At 52.9% G+C, this 20,672-nt stretch overlaps 2 protein-coding genes across 3 annotated transcripts; one reads left to right on the top strand and one right to left on the bottom strand.

Annotated features, from left to right (window-relative positions):
• The first annotated feature begins 535 nt into the window (after positions 1–535).
• LOC100191377 (uncharacterized) lies at positions 536–3,159 on the top strand. The gene is made up of 6 exons (NM_001136811.1): positions 536–886; positions 991–1,115; positions 1,609–1,838; positions 2,188–2,227; positions 2,390–2,481; positions 2,708–3,159. The coding sequence occupies exons 1-6, from the start codon at positions 737–739 to the stop codon at positions 2,890–2,892; spliced, it is 822 nt and encodes a 273-aa protein (NP_001130283.1). The 5' UTR covers positions 536–736; the 3' UTR covers positions 2,893–3,159.
• Positions 3,160–5,902: 2,743 nt separating this feature from the next.
• On the bottom strand, positions 5,903–9,811 carry LOC103634991 (IQ-domain 1). 2 transcript variants are annotated; one of them, NM_001362604.1, is made up of 5 exons: positions 9,281–9,504; positions 8,471–8,663; positions 8,031–8,351; positions 7,577–7,819; positions 5,914–7,030 (listed from the first exon to the last, which is right to left on the bottom strand). In NM_001362604.1, the coding sequence occupies exons 2-5, from the start codon at positions 8,573–8,575 to the stop codon at positions 6,269–6,271; spliced, it is 1,431 nt and encodes a 476-aa protein (NP_001349533.1). In that variant the 5' UTR covers positions 8,576–8,663; positions 9,281–9,504; the 3' UTR covers positions 5,914–6,268. The 2 variants fall into 2 exon arrangements, with proteins under 2 accessions (XP_008655798.1, NP_001349533.1); XM_008657576.4 differs by lacking the exon at positions 7,577–7,819 and having other exon boundaries at positions 5,903–7,030; positions 9,281–9,811.
• Positions 9,812–20,672: the final 10,861 nt, after the last annotated feature.

The following is a 20,672-nucleotide window of genomic DNA, read 5'->3' as shown; positions in this document are numbered from 1 at the left end:
ACGTTTGTGTGAGGCTGAGCAAATAATAGAAGGGTTGCCTATGGAGGTTAATGTAACTGTATGGAGGATACTGTTAGGTTGTTTCAGTAAGTATGGAGAAGTTGAGATGGGGGAGAGGGCAATAAAGATGATATCAGACTTAGAAAGAGAATCTGGAGGTGATTTTCTGCAGGTGCTCCGTGCAGCTGTGGGGCATATATTAGCAAGAGTTCAAGACTTTTTGGTTTAAAGCACCATTTCTTCGGCGCATCCCAGCATTTGCACGCTTGATCATAGAAAATCTTACACCGTTTCCTCCAATCCACGCTGTATCAGACCTAAAAATGCTTAACAGCCTCGATCAATCTGTATAGCGCCCGATAGGGCGCTGCTGATTCTAGTATCATCAATCCATGATAGCGCATCCAACTAAGTCCTCAATTGAAACTTCACCTTACGTGAGCCGTTGGATCTAAACCCAACGGCAGGAATTCGAATGCGCTAGGGCTATGAAAACATGCGACACGGAATAGTAGAAACTCACCCCAAGCAGCAAGCACCCGAGCGGCCAGCTCCAGCCCCACCAGAGAAATACGGCGTAAACGCCGCCGGGGACCAACCCAGGCGACCGGGGTGCCTAGCTCGCCGTTTCTTTTCGCCTTCTCCTCGCAATTTCTTAGGATCAACGCCCTACTACACGACGGGGGTTTTCCCCTTCGGCCGCCACTCCGTCCTTTCGCAGCCTGCCGCCGGCGCCATGCTGTACATCGTGGGCCTCGGCCTGGGCGACGAGCGCGACATCACTGTGCGGGGGCTCGATGCCGTACGCAGCTGCTCCAAGATATACATGGAGGCATACACATCCCTCCTTTCCCTCGGCCTCGACCCGGCCGCGCTCGCCAACCTGGTGCGTCTCCCTTCTCTTGTCCGCCCATCACCTGTTCGAGCAAATACCCACGTGGCTCGTTCAGAGTTTCACTGGCGTTCTCGCTTTCTCCTGTGCGCGTCCAGGAGAAGCTGTACGGGAAGGAGATAACGGTCGCCGATCGGGAGATGGTGGAGGAGCGTGTCGACCAGGTGCTAAGCGAGGCTGCCGACACTGACGTCGCCTTCCTTGTTGTTGGCGACCCGTTCGGGTAGTTTATTCTCTCCCGTTTTTTGAGTCAGCAGTGTGAAGGTGTCTGTAGCTGGCATAAGTTCCGGGCATGCTTGACGGAACTCAGTGTGCTGTTCTTGAGTTGGTGGCCATGTCATTAGAGTACAAGTGGCGGAGTACATACTTTCTGTTGCGGAGATGTTCTTGGATAGACTTGCTCATGAATTCGACTAAATTTGTTAGTTGTGCTTTGATTGACCATCAATATGGCATTATTTTTGCATTCTCAGTTACATGCCACTGGCCATGATTCTACAGATGTCTCTGGGTCTTACAACTGGTTGCTTGTGCTATGTTACTTGGGGCTTAAAATATGTTCCTCATGTGACACACGATGTCCTTTGATAAGTAATGTGCACAAATTTACCATTTTGCACGCACTGAAGTTTGATTGGAGTCGATACAGACACTTGTAGGGTTTTATTTAGCTCTGTGAGTTAAATTTTATTCTGTCGTCTTGGTGACATTTTCAGGGCAACTACACATACTGATCTGGTTGTTCGTGCCAAGAAAATGGGAGTAGAAGTGAAGGTGATCCACAATGCATCTGTCATGAATGCAATTGGAGTTTGTGGGCTACAACTTTACCGCTATGGAGAAACTATCTCAATACCATTCTTCACAGACGAATGGAGACCAGATAGTTTCTATGAGAAGATTCAGAACAATCGCCAGCTTGGGCTACACACACTTTGCCTGCTTGGTTTGTGACTCTTGATCGACTTTTCTGGATTCTTGGTTATCAAGAATTAGGCAATTGATCTAATATTTGTAGCCATAGGTAATGTGTCTTATAGTTTAACCATTGTACAGGGTATACTGAACTTAAGTAGACACTGATTATTGCAAGCAAATACAATGAATGTTCAAACTATTAGACTGCCAGTGTCAAGATATAGTGTTGTTCAGTCCCTAATCTATGTTGTTTGAAACCAAGATCTTTCTCATAATATTCATTTCCAGTTTTAAATGATATATGCATTGTACCAAAGCATGGATAACAGAAGTTGTTTTACTTCATGATGGCTGATTTAATGTATTGTTCGATGTAGATATCCGTGTCAAGGAGCCAACATGGGAATCTTTAGCCAGGTAAATTAGCATCATTTAAATTCTTATTCTCAATACCTTGCAGTGCAGAATTGCCATCTCACTTGCTAAGTGTTCAGTTTGATGCAAACAGCTCTTAGTAGTTGTTTTTTATATTTACATTGGATAGATGACAGATCCATCTTTTCCTATGTATTTATGCAGAGGAAAGAAAGTCTATGAACCACCAAGATTCATGACTGTAAACACTGCAATAAGTCAGCTTTTTGAGGTGGAGGAAGCACGTGGGGGATATGGTATTTAAACTTCTTTTGAGGAGCTGTCTTTCTTTTTAAAAAATCATTTTGTATCAAACAATAGCTTCTTATGCTTATCGAAGTTAGAATTGTTTTAAAAAACAATTCATGATTCTTGCTCATACCATAGATATTGTTAGGTTTTTCCTTCATTGTTCCAGGTGCTTCATATATCCAACCATCTAGTATTACCGTGGTATCAAATTTAAAGATCATTTTCTTCCAGCATATCGCAGGGAAACATTGTGCATAGGAGTGGCACGACTTGGAAGTGATGATCAGAAGATTGTTGCTGGGCCTATGGAGAAGCTACTAGATGTTGATTTTGGGCCACCCCTTCACTGCCTGATCATAGTGGGAGAGACTCATCCTTTGGAAGAAGAGATGCTAGAGTTTTACATGATCAAGTAGTGATATACACACCCTACACATGTGAGTTTTCACTTGTATTGACTAAGGGAATGCTTAGACTTCTGTCCTTGTCAATATTGGATTGTTGAATACTTAGCCATTTGGATGTAGAACCCCAGGAAATGGTGCAGTATGTGATTTGGAGTGCTGGCAGCTTGTAAAACAAATCTGTGCTAGCAGTCTACCATTAGTTTACATCTCCGAATCTTGTTTGAAACTTGCATGTGAACGCAGGCCTCTGTCTCAAAATATAATTTGTTTTAGATTAAACCTACATCCATTAATCATCCTATATAATTCGTTTTAGATTAAACCTACATTCATTAATCATCCTATAAATATAATTTTTATATATATCTACATTTATTATCGTTCATTTGAATGTGGGCATAAAAAGGTTATAAAGAACTATATTTTAAGATGGAGGGAGTAGTTTTTTTATGATATTAAGGGTTAGTTTAACAATATTTTCACAAGGGGTTATTATTTTTCCAAAGGAAGATAAACTAATTTCTCTTGAGAAAATAAAAATTTCTTGAAAAAATAGGGTTGTCAAACTAGCCCTAACTCTAACTCTAGCCACTAGAAACTAAGGTAGTGTTTGGTTCGGTGTCAACGAGGGATGGGACGGGATCAACCCTGGGCTGACCCCGTCCCTTATTTTTTGAGGGATGACCTCATCCACCATTTTTGAAGAATATTTCTTGACCCTGACTCTGGACCTTTAAACCAAACGCGGGTTAAGTTAAAATGATCTCATCCCATCCATCTTCATCCTTTCTCGTCCCTCCATCCAAACACACCCTAAAGAATCGAATCGAAGAAGATAGCTTTAGGATTGAGAGGAGTTGTCATAGGAAGGATAACTTTGGTGGTCGACGTCAAAGTGGGTGACTCTATTAGAGTAAAGGTGCGGTCTTCCTTCACTTCGTTGTAGAGATGGATTAGATCTCGTTTGGTCTATGCGAGTGAGGAGGTACTATAAATATTGGTTCGCGTGCTTGTATTGCTTTTGCCACAATAACAATAAGACAATTAGTCACCTTTTCTTTAAGTGCCATGTAGCGCAAGCAATATGGCATATTGTCTAAATAGCTACAAATATTTACCCTCCCTCTAGTATCGCGGATATATTTAGGTCATAGCTAGGGGATTACTAAAGATTTAAAATTGTTAGCTCTGTTAGGGGTAGCAACAGTTTGTTGGACCATTTGACGACATATAAATATTATTTTGTTTCAATGTAAATATGTGACAAATTCTTTACATGCTCTTCATTTGGCTATCCATTGGCTCTGTTTCTGGGTTGTGCTACAGAAGCCTATCTTCCAGGAGTTGGTTTTAGCTGTCTGTCAACGTTTGGAACAAGTGGTCGGAGAGTTTTTTTTTACCCAGGCTCGTGAGTGGTGATCTAGTCTTAAGATTGATTACTACTAGAGTATTTAGGTTGTTAGTCTTCTTTAGACCGTGTGCATCTAGCGCGATGCAGAAGTTGGATTTTTTGTTGTCAAGAGAGTTGTGACTTATGATTATCTTAATGCAATAAATTTTACCTTATCAAAAAAATAAAAAAATGATCAGGGCACAAGAGTGGTTCGACTTGATTCTGTGACAAGTTAGAATGAGATCAACCTAATATTCTCCACTGATCTCATGTTTACTTGCTTGTATTAATTTCTTAACTGTTTATTCTCTTAACTTACATTTTTCACTCCTCGATAGATTAGTACATCAAAACCAAATCGTTGCAGCAACCAGTCATGCGCTACTAAACTCAATAACCATAGTACACCTTTCTATTTTAAAGCAAAACACTTATTGTTAAGAGAAATGTTTGTATTAATAATATCTTAATTTAGAATCATAAATACTTTATTAAACTCATGTCCACTATGTGTTTTCTAAACATGCTGGATGGAAGCCCTTTAAAGAACAGATTCCCAAGCATTTGGTTTAGTTTATATGTTCAGGTTCAATTGTTTTATCCTAGACTTTCTCCTTTATAACTTAATACTTTGGGCTCGTTTATTTGGCAGAGCTCTGCTCCATAATTCTCTAGCTCCGAGAGTTGATTCTCTAATAAAATTATTCCGGGTGATTCTCTAGCTTAAGTGAATCTATTTGACGAAAATTGTTTGGCAAATATGTTGTGAAGTGATTCCTTAGGGGTTAGAGAGTGGGGAGCATGTTGTGAGCGGTGTGAAGCATGTTTTTTGGCTCCCACTTTCTAGTACAAAATAGAGATTCACTCTACACACACCATGGAGCAGTTCAGATTTTTACCGTTTAGCTCTGCAGGAGTGATTCCGCTGGTAACAGAGCTGTGGAAGCTCTGCCAAACACCCCTTAGTGTCATTATGTTTGGTATAAATACTTATTGGTAATAAAATATTACATGTTCGTTATCGTGGTATAGCTTTAGCTGAAGCCTTAGGGACACTAAGTATCCATTTCAAGGACCAACAACAAGTGTCGCAGTAACGGATGTTATGACTACAATACATACTAAGAAGAAAGACTCAAAATTATAAGAATTGGGTCACAGACCTGCTTGTCATCAAGGCCATTTTTTGGGTATCATGCTCCCCCATGTAAGACACTCAACGCCTAATAGGATGGTGAATTAGATAATCTATTTTCACTAAACTTAGGCCTCTATTTTGCCTAGTCAAAATCCATTAACGAAAAAAAACTATCTATCAACTATGTTTTTTACTGATCTCTACCCCAAATGAATTATACAGGTTTCAAACCTATCCACTATCAAACAACTAGTCTAGATAAAGCACACAAGATACATGATAATATAGAAATGGAAGTTTAAGGACCTGTTTGGTTTGTGGCTATATGTCATACTTTGCCTAAGGTTAGTAGTTCAAATGGAATAACAAACCTTAGGCATAAAAGTGTGGTAAAATATGACAAATTAGGCAGCTAACCAAACAGACTCTAAGTGCATAGAATATATTTATGTTGGCGAGTCTAGTATTTTTATTGAGATACCAAGTACTAACATGCAAAGAAGATAATTATTGTGCTTATTCCCTGTTGGCGACTCAGGAAGCGTGCAATCAAGGAGTTTACATACTCCTGTTGGCGACTCTTATTCCCTAGACAGTGGGAAAGGGGACCGTGCCTCTGTTCAGGACTGACTAGGCCCAGATCACAATTCATATAGTTTGCGCTCTTACATCATGGATCCACGGTGCATTGTCACCTACAGTGCGATTGAAAGTTCCATCGTCTTGCATCCAACATTTGAACCCACCAATTTATGGTAAGGAAGTCGAACAAACAAAAGAATTGTATCTTCACAAAGGACCGACGGACGGCATCGTTGCTCGTTGCATCGCATCATCAGAAAAAGAGCAAACGTTCAGCGGACTGGGGTGTAGTGCTCCATCTGCAGCTGGTGCAGCGCAGCCTCGGAGCCGAAGCTGTGGTGGCCGCCGTGCGACCTCCGCGTGCGCGCCCTCGCGGGCGTCATGGGGCTCTTGGCCGGCACCCGCGGCGACCGCTGCGCGACGGGCGGCCTGGCGAAGCCCATGTCGCTGGCGACGGAGGGGATGGGCGACATGGACGGGATCGGCGAGAGCAGGCGGTCGGCGAACGGGAAGCAGTGCTCCGAGTAGGCGTCGTAGCCGGCGGCGGAGCGCTCCTTGGGCGTGCTCATGGACCTGAACTTGGCCTTGGCGGACGCGGTGGAGGCCATGTACCCCGGGAACTGCGCCGCGTCGCCGTAGCAGTCCCCCCTCGGCGGCGTGCGCGTCGGCCGGGCGAAGGAGCGGCGGGCCGAGCAGCCGAGCCGGTCGACGACGTCGTCGTGCTCACCCCTGCTGGCGCTGCGGGTGTACGGGGACTGGTGCGCCACGGGGACGTCCTTGTCGAAGGGCTGCGAGCCGACCCACTCCTCCAGCCAGCTCCAGCGCTGGTTGTTCAGCGCGTCCGCCTCGTCGTCCCTGGACATGGAGGGGGAGGGCGGCCGCCGGAGGCCCAGCTTCTCGTTGTGCAGGGAGGCGTACTGCAGCGCGCGCACGCGCTTGAGGGCCGCCTCCTCCTTGCTCCTCGTCATGGCGCTCATCTCTTCCTTGGAGAAGATGCTGCTGTCCCACCGCTTGTTGCTCGCCTGCTGCTGCTCCTGCACGGGCCCAGTTCAATCAGTCAGTCCGCCGGTCGGTCGCCGTCGAGTACAGTATTACAGCAGTGGCCGGGAACGGCAGCCGGAAATCCACCGTGCTCAGCGGTGCCAGTCTGTGATACACACGACACGAGTCGTACGAAACGCTGCCGTCATTCCTGCCGTGCTCAGTTGGACTGCATCACCTGGCTCCACGAGCCCCGTGCGGCTGGCTGGCTGGCGCGACCACGCAGACGCAGCACTGCACCTGCACGGCTGGAACCACCCCGCACGCATCGAAACAAACAGAGGCCAGGCACAAGTCGCGCGGGAGGGTCCCCCGCGCCGCCAACGACGAATGGAATCCCCCGCACACACACTGACACACACATCACACGCGCATGTGCCGTCGGACGACGCGCCGGCGTGATCGACCGGCCACCAGCCAGCACCTCGCCCGCCAGCCTTTACCCAGTTATCCACATGCCGAGCATGTGCGGCGCCAATCATTCCGCATGTTCCGTCCGTTCATCCGTGCCGCAAGGCGAGACCGCGAGAGTGACTTACGTGGACGGCGGCGGCAGCGGCAAAGAGCTCCCTGCCGCGCCGCAGCAGCAGGGCGTCGTCGTCGTCCGCCGCCTGCTGCTGGTGGTGGTCGACGCCGCCGGCCCTGGACCGGTGGCGGGCCTGGATCCGCATGAGGGATTCGAGGCCGCGCAGCGTGGCCGCCGTCTGCCGCCGCACCGCCTGCCCCCGGATCAGCGCCTGCAGCCGCACCAGGCCCTTGAGCGCGCGCAGCGCCCGCCGAGCCTGCGTTTCCGGCAGAGCGACCAGCATCTCATCAGCGACATGAATGCTGACCAGAACCAAAAAAAAAGGGATGGCGAAATGGCCCAGTTCGCATACACTTGACAAATAGCCGCATCAATGTTACGAAAAATACACCGACTTTGAGACGGATCGCGTCACTATATTTACGAACCCAAAAAAACCTGCATTGTAGTAACGACCGACGACGTACCAGGTATCCGCGGTAAGCCGACTGGATGGCGACGGCGGCCTGCTCCCGCTCCTTCTCCTGCCCCCGCACCTGCCGGGGCAAGGGCGGCACCACCGGCGCCTGGCCGGTGAGGCGGACCACGTGGGCGGCGGCGTGCGCGGCGGCGACAGCGGCCTCGGCGGCGGCCGCGGTGGCGAGGGCGACGGCCACGGCGTGCTTGCTCTGCTCGTCCTCCGCCCGCCTGATCTGGTCCGGTTCCGTGGCCGCGGGCGCGGGCGCCGGGAGCGCGAACGACTGCTGCGCGCGCAGCTTCCCCGGCAGCCACCGCTTGCTCTTGGCCTTCTGCGGAGGCGAGCGAGAAACAATTCATTGTTTGTTTGTTCCCGTGGACACCGATCGACAAACAAGATAAACGAACAGATCGCAGCAGGACGGGGGCGGGGGCGGGGGCGTGGTCGAACCTTGTCTGGTGCTGGTTTGGGCGCGGGCTTGGGGTCGGACGACGAGGTGGTGAAGAGCCGCCTGATGCGCTCGATCCAGCTCCTCCTCCTCTTCTCCTTGTCCATGTCGCCGACGGCCGAGCGAGCGAGAGCGGTAGCGGCTGCACTACTCTCTCTCTCTCTCTCTATCTAGGCTCCACTGCGCGGCGGGTATCTGAAGCAAATAAAGCACACAGCGGGCATCGGCATCGCCAGAAATGCAGGGGAAAAGAACAAAAAAAAACAGGGAATCAACAGGTGGTGTGGTTCCCGCGTCTGGATCGCAAGATCCACGGGAACATGGACTGCAAGTGTGGCAGTGGCGGTACGGCACGGCACTTCGCCGGAGACGCAAAATCCACTTTCCGCGTCCGCGCAAACCAATAAATCCCAAAAGGGGGGCTTCCGTTCTTTTATTATAGTAAAAAAACAAAAAAAATGAAGAGGGCTGCACTGGATTCATGATCGACAGCTGTGGCCCTCGGCAGACGCCAGCGATCAGAGCGAGGACTAGAATGCACAAACGAAACAAAACAAAACAAAACAAAAAAATGAAGAGGACTGCACTGGATTCATGATCTGTGACTGTTGCCCTCGTCAGACGCCAGCGATCATCAGAGCGTGGACTAGAATACACAAAGGAGCGATCGAATCCAAACGTGACGGGAACTCGTGCCAAATCTAAGTTGCTGCTGGTGGTGGTGGGGAGATGGACGGAACTGGATGCCACGACGAAAGACGAAGAGATCGCCAACCGGGGACGGGAAGAGGACCAAAACATACTCGGCGTACCTGCTGTTGTGTGGGCTCTGTGGCCCTCTGGGGGGATCCAAGAGCCCTGTCGCGCTCTCGCGTAGCGTCTCGCCCCTCGCGACGCAAGCTGGACAGCCCGAAGACACGGTGCGGCGCTCAAGGCTGCGCGGAGACCGAACGGCTCCGCGGCAGATGCGCCTCGCTCCCGCTCCCCATCCGAGTTCCGATGGGACGACGAGGGAGGGAGAAAGAGAGAGAGGAGTGGGGAGTGTGAAGACTGAGGACCACTGCCGCGTCCAGTTTATATATGGACGGCACCCATTTGCAGAGAGACGAGGCAAGACTCGCGAGACGCGCCCGGCTCAACTCCCGCCTTGTCTGCTGCTGCTCCCGCTTGATCAGTGGGTGGGCCCCCCGCCGTATGGGGAAACAATACGAGAATACTCCTACAGGCGCAGTAATGACGAACCAAACCAATGGTAGCCGTGGTAAAGTAGTAAGTACTAGATTTTTCATTGATTGGTCGATGAATGGGCGCGTCGAATTCTCCAGCGAATGCAAAGGGTTTTTCTTTTCGGCAGGTGACGTCACCCTATCCTTTTCTCTCATCTCTTGGCCAACCGCAACAGCTGTAGTCTGTAGATAGGGGAATAAAGGAGGAGAAAGCAGGGCACTCCTTAAAAAAGGCTGGGCTGCAGGTGCATGACACGACGAGTGCCTGAAAGTCGTTGCGTTGCGTTGCGTTGCTTTTGCAGGCGCACTGGCGCTGCCTATGTGGGAGGGAGACGAGAGATCCGATCAAAAGCCGGGAAACGCAGGCACTCGAGTGCGGCGCGGGACGCCATCCGTGCACATGTCGCGCGGGACGCCACAGCAGGGCGGAACGCCGGGTCTACGTAGCTACTAGCATGGATGCACCACGCGAGAAAGCGTGCAGGGGACAGGAGTCGAGTCGACATGGGTTCTTTCTTTTCAGGGAGGGAGGGAGGGGTCGACACTGCATTCGCCCTCAATAAAAGCAGCACCGGCTCGGCTCCATCCATGTCGAGAGGAAAGAAAAGTGCGCATTTGACTCGCTTTCCGCGGGGACAAAGCTGGGGCCGGCCTTCAGATCCAATCCCGCCTTGCATGCACGAGCAATAATGGCGTCCACCACCATGTGGCACAGCACAGGCAAATGTGGGGCGCCGTGCTAGAGAACAAGGCGGCCACAGGGAGATGGAATCGTCCGACAGGTGACCGGAGCACAGGGACAGCCTGCTTCCATTCAATTCACACGGGGGAACGGAACTGGTGTAGGAGGAGTACTCCTGACTGACTCACTGACACAAACTGTTGCCACGACTGCTGTGGAAACAGTTTTTTTACCAGATGTACTGTACGTAATTGTTTTCCAAAATGGTTTTATTTAGTACTACGTATATAGTGGTTGGAATGTCGGATCCTATAGCCCCCACATGGCTCCGTCGCACACATGCACCACCACCACTGTGCAGTGTGCACTGATCAACCGGTGCCGTGTCTCCTTCCCCGTGGAGAGCTTGACATGCAAGGCCTCTCTCTCTCTCTATACGCGGATGTACGCATCCAACTTATGATCTTATGATGTGGGCAGCAGCTGCAGTGGGCATATGGGAGTCTGGCAGTCTCCCACAGACATCCTCGCCAACCTGTTGCAGAGTTGCAGACCCTGCTGCTCTCTGTGGCCACCGACCGGTTTTCCAGAGGCCAGAGACTTGGTTTTGGGGGGTCCCTGCCAATGATTCTGCCGCCCAAACTGACTGTACAGTATTGGTTCAGCTGGGTAGCGCAGCGCAGTGAACTGATGCAGCATTCCATCCAGTATGCCAAGCTCCAGCTGACTGGATCCGCAAATATGAACTTCATTCATCGGGCCATATTCCTAAATCGCAATCATGTCGTCTCCCGCAGCTTATCTTCGTGTACCATTCACATAGTATTGTTTATGGAACGTCTTTTATCTCTTCTATCCCTTTCCCTAGCAGAGCTATTGAACTCTTTTTTTTTTTTTGCTTTATCAGCTCCGGGTCCTCTGACGCTAAAAGCAGTGTTACAAGGGCACGTGCAACACGATTAGATGAAGGGTCTCTATAGGGTTAAAGTAAAAAAAAATTTAAGAGGCGAACATTTTTCAGATGGTCAAGTTGAGTGCCATTGAACTAATTTTCCACGGAAATTATCATAATCCCAACATACTTGTGCATCAATATCAGTCTCTCTGTCCGCAAAAAAAAATTATCACTAGTACATATGCGTGTTAGATTTGTAGCAAAAAACACTAGCAATATTTACATCTCTAAATAAGTTTATTTAAAATATATATTCAATGATTTGTCTAGTGATACTATTTATACACCACAAATATTAATGTTTTTATATATATTTGTTTAAAGTTAAAATGTTCGATGTCACAGGAAATGAGAATAAGACTTCTTTTTGGACGTACGGAGTGAGTATATTTTTAATAATCTCTAACCCAGATATGACAGTCACATAATTCATCTCTCACTAATTTGACAACAACTTCTAAGACTATCTCTAGTAGACAGTGCTACTCTGAAACGCCAATATACAACCTTTCAAGTTTCAATTATCAAGCATCGTACTTGTGTCCCGTAACAATGAAATATGTGATGGTGCGAATGGCACTCCATGTAGTCAGCAAGCAACATCTTATTATATTACCTTGAATACAAACTACAGCTATATCTTTTCATTTTCATTTCAAATGCAAAATAAATCCAAGTTGGTTATATGGTATGACTAACACTCCTCGGGTCCTATGTTCGAATCGCCATGGAAGCGAATTTCAGCCTGTAGTTCTAAGGCTTAGCCTCGGTCGCAGTCATTCTCACATCTCACATGAGCTTCGATGTCGTTGTGTGAAAGGGAAATAGGGTTTAACCTTTTCCTATAAATATTTTTGGTGGTTGAATGTCCAACACAAATAATTGGACTAACTAGTTTGCTCCAGATTATATATTCTACAGGTGCATAAAAGTTCAACACAAACCAATAAAATATCAAAATTAGGGTTCAAAAGAAAGGAGCAAAAGAAACCGAAGAGAACCCTGGTCTGGCGCATCGGACTGTCCGGTGTGCCACCGGACAGTGTCCGGTGCACCAGGGCCGTACCACTCTGAAATTGCCACCTTTGGGTTTCAGAAAAGCCGCTCCGCTATAATTCACCAGACTGTTCGGTGCACCAGCGAAGCAACGGCTACTTCGCGCAACGGTCGACTGCAAAAGCGGTGAAGTCAGATGAATAGTGAAGAATAGTGCGCACGGAATCAGTGTCGTTCGTCAGAGGGGCACCGGACAGTGAACAGTGACTGTCCGGTGCGACACCGGACTGTCCAGTGCCACAAGAAGACAAAGCTCCAACGGTCGAAACCGCCAGAACCCTAACGGTTGGGTAACGTGGCTGGCGCACCGGACACTGTCCGGTGGCGCACCGGACTGTCCGGTGCGCCCATCGATAGCAGCCTGCCCCAACGGTTGAATTGGTGGTTGAGGGCTATAAATACCCCCAACTACCTCCACTCCAACCATCCAAGCATTCAGTACTACACATTCAATACAAGAGCAATAGACACCACTCTAAAGACACAATTCAAGTGATCGATCCGCTCAAAGTCTACAATTCAACTCTAGCGCATTTAGACTTGTGAGAGGATCATTTGTGTTTTCCTTGTTGCTCTTGTTTGCTTGGTTGGCTTTCTTCTTCCTCATTCTTGTTCTCTAAGTGACTTGTAATCAAAGCAAGAGACACCAAGTGTGTGGTGGTCACTCAAGAGACACCAAGAGACACCAAGAGACAGCAAGAGACACTAAGTGACTCGTTTGATTAAGGAGAAAGCTCACTCGGTCTAGGTGACTGTTTGAGAGAGGGAAAGGGTTGAAAGAGACCCGGTCTTTATGACCACCTCAACGGGGACCAGGTTCTTTGGAACCGAACTTCGGTAAAACAAATCATCGTGTCATCCGCTTTATTTCTTGGTCGATTTGTTTTCCCCTCTCTCTCGGACTCGGATTTTATTCTAACACTAACCCCTGCTTGTAGTGTGCTTAAAGTTGTAAATTTCAGTTTCCTCCTATCCACCCCCCTCTAGGCGACTTTCAATTGGTATCAGAGCCCGGTACTTCATTTAGAGTCTAACCACTCGAAGTGATGTCGGGAGGATCCGCCAAGAGGAAGATGGAAACGGGCACAAGCCACGGGAAGGCTCCATCAAGGGAGTCCGGCGCCAAAGGAAGGGAGGAATCACCTCCCCGCGTCAAGTCGCACCGGAGTGGCGACAAGAAGAAGAAGATGAAGAAAGTGGTCTACTACGAGACCGATTCTTCGTCGCCCTCCACCTCCGGCTCTGACGCTTCGTCCGTCACTTCTAAGCGCCATGAGTGCAAGAAGTTTAGTAAGATCCCCCTACGCTATCCTCACATTTCTAAACGCACTCCTTTACTTTCCGTCCCATTAGGCAAACCACCATTTTTTTATGGTGAGGACTATTGTATGTGGAGTGATAAAATGAGGCATCACCTAACCTCACTCCACGCAAGCATATGGGATATTGTTGAGTTTGGAGCGCAGGTACCATCCGTAGGGGATGAAGGATATGATTCGGACGAGGTCGCCCAAATCCGGCACTTTAACTCCCAAGCCACTACTATACTTGTCGGGGACCATAATTAGGGGTACCCCCAAGACTCCTAATATCAGCTGGTAACCCCCATCAGCACAAAGCTGCAAAGGCCTGATGGGTGCGATTAAGTCAAGGCTCGGTCCACTCAAGGGACACGATCTCGCCTCGCCCGAGCCCAGCCTCGGGCAAGGGCAGCCGACCCCGGAGGATTTACGTCTCGCCCGAGGACCCCCTCCAGCAACGGACACACCTTCGGCTCGCCCGAGACCCAGTCTTCGCCAAGAAGCAGCCTTGGCCAAGTCGCCACGCCGACCGACCGTATCGCAGGAGCATTTAATGCAAAGGTGGCCTGACACCTTATCCTGACGCGCGCCCTTCAGTCGACAGAGCCGAAGTGACCGCAGTCACTTCGCCGCTCCACTGACCGGCCTGACAAGAGGACAACGCCGCCTGCGCCACTCCGACTGCTGTGCCACTCGACAGAGTGAGGCTGACAGCAGCCAAGTCCAGCCTCAGGCGCCATAGGAAACTCCACATCGCCCGACCCCAGGGCTCGGACTCGGGCTCAGCCCCAGAAGACGACGAACTCTGCATCGCCCGACCCCAGGGCTCGGACTCAGGCTCAGCCCCGGAAGACGACGAACTCCGCATCGCCCGACCCCAGGGCTCGGACTCGGGCTCAGCCCCGGAAGACGACGAACTTCGCTTCGCCCGCCCCCAGGGCTCGGACTCGGGCTCAGCCCCGGAAGACGACGAACTCCGCCTCGCCCGACCCCAGGGCTCGGACTCGGGCTCGGCCCCGAAAGACGACGAACTCCGCCTCACCCGACCCCAGGGCTCGAACTCAGCCCTAGCCTCAGCCGACGGTCTCTGCCTCGCCCGACCCAGGGGCTCGGACTCGACCTCGGCCTCGGAAGACAGACTCGACCTCGACCTCGGAGGAGCCTCCACCTTGCCCAACCCAGGGCACGGTCGACCACATCACAGGAGGCGCCATCATTACCCTACCCCAAGCTAACTCAGGCTACAGGGAACAAGACTGGCGCCCCATCTGGCTCGCCCAGGTAAACAAGTAATGATGGCGCCCCGCATGCTGCATGACGACGGTGGCTCTTAGCCCCCTTACGGAAGCAAGGAGACGTCAGCAAGGACTCGACAGCCCCGACAGCTGTCCTTCCGCCAGGTTCCAGCGCTCCTCCGACGGCCACGACACCACACGAACCGGGTGCCAAAACCTCTCCGGCTGCCACGACGGCATGTACTTAGGGCACTAGCTCTTCTCTGCTAGACACGATAGCACACTGCTACACCTCCCATTGTACACCTGGATCCTCTCCTTACGCCTATAAAAGGAAGGTCCAGGGCCCTCTTACAGAGGGTTGGCCGCGCGGGGAAGGACGGGACGACACGCGCATAGGCCTCTCGCTCCCTCCCTCGCGGACGCTTGTAACCCCCTACTGCAAGCGCACCCGACCTGGGCGCGGGACAAACACGAAGGCCGTGGGTTTCCCCTTTTACGCCTGTCTCCCTCCGGCTTCTTCCCCCCTTCGCGCTCCGTCTCGCGCCGACCCATCTGGGCTGGGGCACGCGGCGACAATTTACTCGTCGGTCCAGGGACCCCCCGGGGTCGAAACGCCGACAGTTGGCGCGCCAGGTAGGGGTCTGCTGCGTGTTGACGAATAGCTTCCCGTCAAGCTCCAGATGGGTAGTCTCTAACAACCTTTCCAGCCCGGGACGGTGCTCCGTTTCGGGAGTCTTGAGTTCATATCCCTCGACGGCAGCTACGACATGATACTCCTTCCCCCGCCGTGCGACAGCGACAATGGCGGCCGACAACCCGCCCGCCGGCGGCGGAATCGACGACGTCTTCCCCACGTGGCGGAAGAACGACATTCGAGCTTGTCCCGTCCCCTCCCCCGCTGACGGAGGAGGAGGCAAGGCAACCAAGGCCAAGCAGGAGGCGGCACCTCGTCGGCTGTCGAGCGAGTCGACGGAGCCGGTGCCCCAACGGGGGGCGCGACGGGCATCGACTTCGCGTCTGAGACAAAGACGAGCGCCGTCTCCCCGCAACACACCAACTCCAAGCAAACGGACGACGCCAACACGCTCGCAAAGGACTTGCTGGGCGTCACCCTCATACCTGAGACGACGGTGCGGTCTACCCCTGACGTGACTCTGTCACTGCCCGTCGACCAAGAGGTACCGACCGATTCCCATCTCAAGCCTTTTGGATTCAGCCTCGACCCACCAAGCGACCTCGCTTCGGTGGACGCTTTCATAGAGGTGAGTCCAAACCCTCCGGGGTATCGTATGCGGTCACCCTAGGACCGGCTGATAGCCGTCTCGACCTACGGGCCCTCGGGTTCCGAGGAAGATGACAAGCCCGACTTCTGTTGGGATTTCTCCGAACTTGGTAACCCCAGTGCCATGCGGGACTTCATGACCGCATGCGACTACTGCCTTTCTGACTGTTCCGACGGTAGCCGCAGCCTCGGCGACGAGGACTGCGGCCCAAGTCGTGAATGTTTCCATGTCGATCTAGGGGGTCCCGGCGAAGGCAACCATCCTGATATACCGGAGAACGGTGGTCCCCCTAGGCCTGTGCCTCGCGTTGACATCCTTCAGGAGCTAGCTATGGTCCCAGTCCCTGCGGGGGGTCAGGACGCACAGCTCGAGCAAATCCGCGAGATGCAGGCCAGGCTCGACGAGGGAGCAGGAACGCTTGAGCCGTTCCACCGGGACATCGGGCAGGAATGGGCAGGCCAACCTCCAGCCGGAGAAGCGCATCATCTACCCCAGGGCATCCAGCACCGCATCGCCGATGATGCCAGGGCAAGGCCGCCACCGGCCTCCAGTGGGGTCGGCCAGAACCTAGCTGCAGCGGCAATACTTCTCTGCGCGATGTCGGAGCCATCAACCACCGAGGGGCGGCGTATACAGGGAGAGCTCAAGAATCTCCTGGAGGATGCCGCGGTCCGACGGGCCGAAAGCTCTGCCTCCCAAAGGCAGGGGTACCCCTCGGAACATCGCACCGCGACTTCCCGATTCATGCTGGAAGCCTCGGTCCACACCGGGCGCACGCGCAACACAGCGCCTGCGGCCCCGGGTCGCCTCGGCAACGAACACCCTCACCGCAACCGTCGAACCCACCTCAACGAGAAGGTGCGCCGAGGCTACCACCCCAGGCGTGGGGGACGCTATGACAGCGGGGAGGATCGAAGTCCCTCTCCCGAACCACCTGGTCCGCAGGCTTTCAGCCGGGCCATACGACGGGCGCCGTTCCCGACCCGGTTCCGAACCCTGACTACTATCACAAAGTACTCGGGGGAGACGAGGCCGGAACTGTGGCTCACGGACTACCGGCTGGCCTGCCACCTGGGTGGAACGGACGATGACAACCTCATCATCCGCAACCTCCCCCTGTTCCTCTCCGACACCGCTCGAGCCTGGCTGGAGCACCTGCCTCCGGGGCAGATCTCCAACTGGGACGACCTGGTCCAAGCCTTCGCCGGCAACTTCCAGGGCACGTACGTGCGCCCTGGAAACTCCTGGGATCTCCGAAGCTGCCGCCAGCAGCTGGGAGAGTCTCTCCGGGACTACATCCGGCGATTCTCGAAGCAGCGCACCGAGCTGCCCAACGTCACCAACTCGGCTGTCATAGGCGCGTTCCTCGCCGGCACCACCTGTCGTGACCTGGTGAGCAAGCTGGGCCGCAAGACCCCCACCAGGGCGAGCGAGCTGATGGACATCGCCACCAAGTTTGCCTCTGGCCAGGAGGCGGTTGAGGCCATCTTTCGGAAGGACAAGCAGCCCCAGGGCCGCCCATCGGAAGATGTCCCCGAGGCATCAACTCAGCGCGACACCAAGAAGAAAGGCAAGAAGAAGTCGCAAGCGAAACGCGACGCCGCCGATGTGGACCTTGTCGCCGCTGCTGAGTACAAGAACCCTCGGAAACCTCCCGGAGGTGCCAACCTCTTCGACAAGATGCTCAAGGAGCCGTGCCCCTATCATCAGGGGCCCGTCAAGCACACCCTTGAGGAGTGCGCCATGCTTCGGTGCTACTTTCACAAGGTCGGGCCACATGCGGAAGGTGGCGGGGCTCGCGACGACGATAAGAAGGAGGATCACAAGGCAGGAGAGTTCCCTGAGGTCCACGACTGCTTCATGATCTATGGTGGGCAAGTGGCGAACGCCTCGGCTCGGCACCGCAAGCAAGAGCGTCGGGAGGTCTGCTCGGTAAAGGTGGCGGCGCCAGTCTACCTAGACTGGTCCGACAAGCCCATCACCTTCGACCAGGGCGACCATCCCGACCGCGTGCCGAGCCTGGGGAAATACCCGCTCGTTGTCGACCCCGTCATCGGCAACGTCAGGCTCACCAAGGTCCTCATGGACGGAGGCAGCAACCTCAACATCATCGACGTCGAGACCCTCGGGCTCCTGCGGATTGATCTGTCCTCGGTCCGGGCAGGCGATGCTCCTTTTCACGGGATCATCCCCGGGAAGCGCGTCCAGCACCTCGGACAACTCGATCTACCCGTCTGCTTTGGGACACCCTCCAACTTCCGAAGGGAAACCCTCACGTTCGAGGTGGTCGGGTTTTGAGGAACCTACCACGCGGTGTTGGGGAGGCCATGCTACGCCAAGTTCATGGATGTCCCCAACTACACCTACCTCAAGCTCAAGATGTCGGGCCCCAACGGGGTCATCACCATCGGCCCCACGTACCAACACGCGTACGAATGCGACGTGGAGTGCGTGGAGTACGCCGAGGCCCTCGCCGAATCCGAGGCCCTCATCGCCGACCTGGAGAGCCTCTCCAAGGAGGCGCCAGACGTGAAGCGCCACGCCGGCAACTTCGGGCCAGCGGAGACGGTTAAGTCCGTCCCTCTCGACTCCAGCAACGACGCCTCCAAGCAGATCCGGATCGGCTCCAAGCTCGATCCCAAATAGGAAGCAGTGCTCGTCGACTTTCTCCGCGCAAACACCGACGTTTTCGTGTGGAGTCCCTCGGACATGCCCGACATACCGAGGGATGTCGCCGAGCACTCACTGGATATCCGAGCTGGAGCCCGACCCGTGAAGCAGCCTCTGCGCCGATTCGATGAAGAAAAGCACAGAGCCATAGGCGAGGAGGTCCACAAGATAATGGCGGCGGGGTTCATCAAAGAGGTATTCCATCCTGAATGGCTTGCCAACCCTGTGCTTGTGAGAAAGAAAGGAGGGAAATGGCGGATGTGTGTAGACTACACTGGTCTAAACAAAGCATGTCCGAAAGTTCCCTACCCTCTGCCTCGCATCGATCAAATCGTGGATTCCACTGCTGGGTGTGAAACCCTGACTTTCCTCGATGCCTACTCAGGGTATCACCAAATCAGGATGAAAGAGTCCGACCAGCTCGCGACTTCTTTCATCACACCTTTCGGCATGTACTGCTATGTTACCATGCCGTTTGGTTTGAGGAATGCGGGCGCGACATACCAAAGGTGCATGAACCACGTGTTCGGCGAACACATTGGTCGGACGGTCGAGGCTTACATCGATGACATCGTAGTCAAGACGAGGAAAGCCTCTGACCTCCTTTCCGACCTTGAAGTGACATTCCGGTGTCTCAAGGCGAAAGGCGTAAAGCTCAATCCCGAGAAGTGCGTCTTTGGGGCCCCCCGAGGCATGCTCTTGGGGTTCATTGTCTCCGAGCGGGGCATCGAGGCCAACCCGGAGAAAATCGCGGCCATCACCAACATGGGGCCCATCAAGGACTTGAAAGGCGTACAGAGGGTCACGGGATGCCTTGCGGCTCTGAGCCGTTTCATCTCACGCCTCGGCGAAAGAGGCCTGCCTCTGTACCGCCTCTTAAGGAAGGCCGAGTGCTTCACTTGGACCCATGAGGCCGAGGAAGCCCTCGGGAACCTCAAGGCGCTCCTCACGAATGCGCCCATCTTGGTGCCCCCCGCTGCCGGAGAAGCCCTCTTGATCTACGTCGCCGCTACCACTCAGGTGGTCAGCGCCGTGATCGTGGCTGAGAGACGAGAAGAGGGGCATGCATTGCCCGTCCAGAGGCCAGTCTACTTCATCAGTGAAGTACTGTCCGAGACCAAGATCCGCTACCCACAAATTCAGAAGCTACTGTACGTGGTGATCCTGACGCGGCGGAAGTTGCGACACTACTTCGAGTCTCATCTGGTGACTGTGGTGTCATCCTTCCCCCTGGGGGAGATCATCCAGTGCCGAGAGGCCTCGGGTAGGATTGCAAAGTGGGCGGTGGAAATCATGGGCGAGACAATCTCGTTCGCCCCTCGAAAGGCCATCAAGTCCCAAGTCTTGGCGGACTTTGTGGCTGAGTGGGTCGATACCCAGCTCTCAGCAGCTCCGATCCAACCGGAACTCTGGACCATGTTTTTCGACGGGTCGCTGATGAAGACAGGGGCAGGCGCGGGCCTGCTCTTCATCTCGCCCCTCAGGAAGCACCTACGCTACGTGCTACGCCTCCACTTCCCGGTGTCCAACAATGTGGCCGAGTACGAGGCTCTGGTCAATGGGTTGCGCATCACCATCGAGCTAGGGGTCTGACGCCTCGACGCTCGTGGTGACTCGCAGCTCATCATTGACCAAGTCATGAAGAACTCCCACTGCTGCGACCCGAAGATGGAAGCCTACTGCGATGAGGTTCGGCGCCTGGAGGACAAGTTCTACGGGCTCGAGATCAACCACATCGCCCGACGCTACAACGAGACTACGGACGAGCTGGCTAAGATAGCCTCGGGGCGAAC

Source organism: Zea mays, chromosome 1 (genome assembly GCF_902167145.1).
Source record: "Zea mays cultivar B73 chromosome 1, Zm-B73-REFERENCE-NAM-5.0, whole genome shotgun sequence".
NCBI lineage: Eukaryota > Viridiplantae > Streptophyta > Magnoliopsida > Poales > Poaceae > Zea > Zea mays.
The sequence above is the reverse complement of the archived record's forward strand: the minus strand, read 5'-3'. Positions and strand labels throughout refer to the sequence as shown.

Excerpts from the sequence above, each read along its gene's own strand:
- LOC103634991 (NM_001362604.1), bottom strand. The coding sequence starts at position 8,575 with ATGGACAAGGAGAAGAGGAGGAGGAGCTGGATCGAGCGCATCAGGCGG. Across the intron at positions 8,352-8,470 it reads CCAAACCAGCACCAGACAAG|AAGGCCAAGAGCAAGCGGTG; the intron begins GTTCGACCACGC and ends TCGCCTCCGCAG. Across the intron at positions 7,820-8,030 it reads CGGCTTACCGCGGATACCTG|GCTCGGCGGGCGCTGCGCGC; the intron begins GTACGTCGTCGG and ends CCGGAAACGCAG.
- LOC100191377 (NM_001136811.1), top strand. The coding sequence starts at position 737 with ATGCTGTACATCGTGGGCCTCGGCCTGGGCGACGAGCGCGACATCACT. Across the intron at positions 887-990 it reads CGGCCGCGCTCGCCAACCTG|GAGAAGCTGTACGGGAAGGA; the intron begins GTGCGTCTCCCT and ends GTGCGCGTCCAG. Across the intron at positions 1,116-1,608 it reads GTTGTTGGCGACCCGTTCGG|GGCAACTACACATACTGATC; the intron begins GTAGTTTATTCT and ends TGACATTTTCAG.